This window comes from Vigna umbellata, chromosome 4, assembly GCF_029865625.1.
Source record: "Vigna umbellata cultivar VRB3 chromosome 4, Vumbellata_1.0, whole genome shotgun sequence".
NCBI lineage: Eukaryota > Viridiplantae > Streptophyta > Magnoliopsida > Fabales > Fabaceae > Vigna > Vigna umbellata.
The window spans coordinates 23753548-23759547 of NC_142168.1; the positions used below are offsets into that span (position 1 = coordinate 23753548).

The 6000-nt window shown below is 25.4% G+C and overlaps 1 protein-coding gene across 1 annotated transcript; it reads left to right on the forward strand.

Moving 5' to 3' along the window:
- Positions 1-1153: 1153 nt before the first annotated feature.
- LOC148199642 (glutaminyl-peptide cyclotransferase-like) lies at positions 1154-6000 on the forward strand. The gene is made up of 11 exons (XM_088113918.1): positions 1154-1359; positions 2976-3032; positions 3771-3806; positions 3950-4014; positions 4297-4360; positions 4662-4779; positions 4859-4956; positions 5117-5187; positions 5337-5367; positions 5559-5613; positions 5735-6000. Exons 1-11 carry the CDS (start codon positions 1174-1176, stop codon positions 5941-5943), a joined length of 990 nt encoding a protein of 329 aa, XP_087970044.1. The 5' UTR covers positions 1154-1173; the 3' UTR covers positions 5944-6000.

Below are 6000 nucleotides of genomic sequence, written 5' to 3' on the forward strand. Positions count from 1 at the left end.
AAGGGAAAAGAGACAAATGGAAGTTCAACCATGTATTTGTAGGGAGATGAGGTATGAGAGAACACTCAAATTCAATGGAAAGAAAGAGAGGCAAGCTCAATCAGAATAAATAGCGAAACTCAGAAGAACTTGCAACTAACACGAAAGCGGGAAATTAAAGATTTTTTTTCATTAATTAGGTTTAGTGAAAATATTTTAATTTGGTATGTAAGATATCTAAGTAAGTGTTTTTTGCCTCAAAATGTCAAACTTACCAACAAATTTAATTCATAGGTAATTAATTTTGACTTACATATTGAAAAATCCGTACTTCCTACTAATATAATTTTGTCAGTAAATTTTAATATGTAATGCAAAACTTACCTACATATTTTCATTTATATATAATAATCCGTAAGTTACATTTTTTTTGTAATGCCTTAACTTACTGTCATGAGTTTGAGAATGAAGTAACCATAAGAGCTTATGATTTTTCTCAAATATTAAAATATAATAGAGTAATTTTATGGCTAAGAATAAGATATAATATGAATAATCCTAACAAATTACATTAACAAATTTATATAATTTTTACCCAAAATATCAATAGAATTTCGAAAAACATTAGTGCACCTTTGAAACATGTAAGATATAACCATACCAAAAATATCTACTATTATCGTATAAACACATAATACACACAATAGTTTGTTAAATAAAATACTGTAATATAAAAAATAATTAAAACTTTGTAAAACAGATATGTTGTAACTACCAATTTTAAATATTTCAAAAATAATATTTAAAAATAAATTATTTTAATCTAGTTTATAATTAATTTTCTAAATACAATTTAAAAGTTATTATTTAATTTTTATTAAAATTATTTATTATAATATATATATATATATATATATATATATATATATATTTATATATATATAGAATCATTTAAAATATGATATTTATAAAATTAAATTAAAATCAATAATAATATAAAAATTAATTATAAAAATATTTTATTAATAATATAATAAATAAAACATGAATATTTTTTAATCTAATAAATCAATATAAACAATATAGACAAAACAAACGTGCGTACCAACCTGTAAGTATTGTTTTGAAGAAACACCCACATTTTACACTTGTGAGGTGTATAATAGGATTAGCAGCTATCTCGTAACTCCTTAAATGCGTTCCTCTTTCACCCTTTCACCAACACTCTCACCTTCCATGGCTGCTTCTCTCCTTCTCTCCCTCATCCTTCTCTTATCAGTCCTTTCGTCGAACAGTTGCTGGGCGTTGGAACACCGAATTTCCTATGCCAACTTCTCCATCGTCAATGTCTTCCCTCACGACCCACAAGCCTTCACCCAGGTCATTCAATTTCTATTCTCTCTTTTCTTCTTTGCCTCTTTCAAACTCTCTTTCGGTACGCCCAGAGACAAAACCCAAAATGTACTTTACTTGATATGTATAAACACAAAAATTTGAGAGTATAAAATATAACCCAAAACTTGAAGAGAGAAATCAAAATATAATTCATTATGTCTTTAAAAGAAAGTATGTTATAATGAGGAATGAATATAAAAACTTAAGCAATTATGTTGGTTAATTTTTTTATTAATATTTATGTCTTTATTTGCTATAATAATTAAAAAATAAAATATATGTTTTTAGTCTTTATTACAAATTTCTCATCGAATTCTGTTAATTGTTTTAAAATTTAAATCATTTATTTATTTCTCTTTTTACTTTCTTTTTCTTCTGTTCGATTCAATGTCTCATCTCTAAATTGGTGATGACTTTGTAACTTTTTTTTAATATTAATAAAATGGTTTGTGTTAAAAAAAATAGAAAGGTTTGCTTTTCTTACATAGATGAATATTTTCATCGACCTTTTACCTTTTTTTTAAGAAAAAACATTGTACAAATTTATTAATATTTCCTCTCTAAACCAATTTTTAAAAACTATTCTATTTTCTTTTTAAAAAAACAACAACACAAAGAGAGTGAGAAAACGAGTAAAGAGTTCAGAAAAAGACAAAATTATTATTTATTTAGTAGAGAGAGTTCCACTTAGAAAAGTTTGTCTCTTGAATTAGACGAAATAAACATTCAATTTTGCGATTTTATATTTTATTAACCAGGTTATGTGATGATAATTATATTTGTTTTAGAAGTTTAAAAAATATGATTGTTCTGTAATTAATATAAACAAATAAATAGTTAATGTGAAATGACAAAAGATATTTATTATTTTCACTTAAAACGTATTATATAATAAGTGAAATAATGACCTTCACTCACATTGATGATTATAACGATGACCGATTTTTATTAATATGAGTGATAACGTAAAAGTCATTTCGAAATATGATGGTCTCCTTATTAAATATTATAAACTCTTATATTTTAATTTTTCAACATTTTAAAACAAATAAGTAACATAATAATCTCATCACCCAAATATAAAAAAGTAAATAAAGAACTAAGACTCGGTTGAAAAACAAAAAGAGCATAGATACTCCATCAAATAAAAAATTAGTAGAGTTTAAAATTTAATTAAACCTTAAAAATATATTTATTTACTTTTCAAATTAAAAAACCTTATTCTTTTTATTTTTTATTTTCCTTAAACCAAAGAACCTAATGAGAATAAGTTGTGTTGACAAATTGAAAGTTTCCATATGTTTAATGTTTTTAAAGCTAAAATTTTATTTAATATTGTCCAATATTTTTTTTTCAAAACTAGTTTTAGTAACTTAACGTAAAAATAGAAAGAAAGAGGAGGAAAGTCTTAAAAAGAGAAAAAAAGAAGTTTTGTTGACAATCTCTCATAGATAAAACTAATTGACACCCTTTCAAGTAATTGTGTGAATATTTGGCCTTATGTTGAAGAGAGAGTTTATGTTATTATTAATTATGAAATACCAAAATGTTGATTTGGACATTATTTGATTGTTGGTTTTGTTTGTTGTTATTGATTTCAGGGCCTTCTTTATTATGGAAATGACACCTTATTTGAGTCAACTGGCCTTTATGGGCAGGTAATCATTCTTATATTATCACCATTTTATTATTTTTAGTTCTTATATTAGTTTAATCCTTTTTAATATTCATAATAAAGATTTTAAAATTTTAAAAATAGTATTTTAAAAATCATAAAATAAAATGTTTTTAAGTATAAACATCAAAGGAGAGTTTTTCAACCACTAGATTATTTCTTTAGCAAATTATATATCTCCATTTTAATTATTTTTATTTCAAAAAGTGATTTCAGTCCATATCAATTACTCTTGGATTGAATTTTTCCTTCCGAAAGAATGTATGAGTATTTTAAAAAATATTTATGTTGGAAGATGTGAAATTCGAACTAGTAAATTAAGAGATTATCTATTGACTTCTGTAATGAAAATGACTTCATAAATTAAACGAAATAAGAAATTAGATAAAAGATTTCAAATGAGAATTTAAAAGGATAAATCCGTAGATCAAGGATTTAATTACAGTTCGATTATTATGCTTAAAGCATCATCTTGGTCAGTTTAATGATAAACCCTAATTTTCAGTTAAATAATTTTAATAAAACAAAACAAGTTTTTAAATACATTAAATAAGCTAAAAGTAAGTACAAAGTCATGTTCTAATTAAAATAAAAATTATTTTTTTTGAAAGATAAATAATTAAAATATTAAATATGAGATAAAAGAGAAAACAGTTATTTTTTTTCTAATTAATACTTGTTTTAAAATTGCATTTAACCTTTCAATAATTCGTTGTTTCAGTCATCTGTTCGAAAAGTTGCTCTTCTTACCGGAAAGGTACAAATATACTCATTTCTTAAGCTCTTACTATACACTTGTTCCAATTATTAGTTGATTTGGATTTCAAATTACTACATTGTATTAAGTTATGCAGTTCAGTGAGAAGTATAAATTTTGTAATGATTATTTGTGACATGCAGGTTCAAAATATTCATAAGATGGATGATTCCTTATTTGGGGAAGGTTTAACTCTCTTCACTAAGAGGTATTAAAAGATAATCACGTTGCATTTTAGTTTTCTATTTAGGTCGATCGGTAAAGAAAAAATAGTAAGATAATATATAAGTTAAAGACACATAAATTTGTTGTATTAAAATTTTAGATTGAAATTAATATTTTAGTTTTTTATATTTGCTCTTTCATTATTTATTGGTGTCAAATATCTTGTTCCTTCTAAAATCCTAAGGCTTAAAAACGAAAAATAAGTTATTTTCACTCTAAAATTCGATATTTGGATGCATTCTAATATCCACTGCACTTTATGTAGGTTGTATCAACTGACTTGGTTGAGGAAAGATGGTTTCATATATGACCCTAAAAATTCAAACCAAGTTTGTCGCTTTAACTTTCATCTCTTTTACTTTTCTCTTTTTCATTGCTTAGGAATATTTTTAAGGACAATGATACTTTGACAATATTTTTTTGACAATATTTTAACACTGTCTACGTGTCATTATGTGATTGGTCCAAAATTGTTGCACAATCAATAATAATAATCATAAACACCAATATAGACCAATCACAGAATGACACGTAGATCGTGTTAAAATGTTATCAAAAAAATATTGTCAAAGTATCATTATCCTATTTTTAAACATCCATGCTAAAAGTTAAAGATAAAAAATTGTATAGATTGGAAGATTTAATCATGATATGAATGATGGTTGGGGTCTGGCAACTGATGGAAAAGTGTTTTTTGGAAGTGATGGCAGTTCAACGTTGTATCAACTTCATCCTCGAACATTTAAAGGTATGAAGTTCCATTCTTTTTGTGTTCATAACTTGTGTTGTATTTGATGGAATTAACATTGGCAGCATATTTGTTGCAGCTCTATCAAAACATGTTATCTACTATAATGGTCATCAAGTATACAATCTCAATGAATTGGAATACATAAATGGTGAAGTCTGGGCTAATGTTTTACCCGTATGTCTCTCTCTGTTTCATTATTATTTTAAGTTGGTTTTGTTTGTGATTTTTTATTAGTGCATAGTCAAATTTGTATTTTTTCAATCAATAAATTTGTATTTTTTTTTTAGTGCATAGTGAAAGAGTTTTGTTTGTGATTGACATTTTCTTTGTGTAGACTGATTGCATAGTGAGAATATCTCCCAATGATGGCAGAATTCTTGGATGGATTCTCCTCCAAAATTTAAAGTAATGTTCTCTTTTTCAGAGCCATTTAAACATAAAATAAGTATTTTAGGAATGAATAGTTTAACAAAATTACTTATTGAAGTATATAAAAACAGAAAATTTCTTTATTCGTTAGTTGCTTAAAGTTACATTTGGTCTATCATACGCAGGAAGGAACTTGTAGATGCTGGAGAGATCAATGTAAGGAGTTTATTCTTTTGATATTAAGATTATATTTATTGTATATATGTTGCACTTTCGTAATGTTACTATGATATAAAAATATGTTATATGAAAACAAACAAAATGTTACTCTAATTTCTTTTTCGAAATAAAAAATAATCATTAAAGTTGATATTGTTGCACTTATATTCATATCTTTCATCTTTAAGGAGAATGACATTTTGAATGGGATAGCTTGGGATGGTAAGCAGAAGCGTATATTTGGTAAGTTCTTTTCTTCTAATTATTAAATTATCGATTTGAAATTTGTTATTCAATTAATGTTCTTACTTTTTCTCGTATTGAATTTGAACCACAGATAAGTTTAACATGTGTTTTGTTACAGTAACTGGAAAATTATGGCCAAAGCTGTATGAAATCAAGGTCAGTCCTATAACGACACCCATTGATGAAGGAACCATTGAGGAACTTTGCTTGCCTGAGCCTTATTATCCACCACAAGGGAGCTCAAACTCATTAACAAAATATGTACTAAGCAAAATCAAAAGGAAGACCTTAACTTGGTTGAGGACTTTAAAATTGGCTTTGGAATAAATGTAAGATAGAAGATATTTTGACATTTAATAAATAAATTTGTAAGTTTATCTTTTA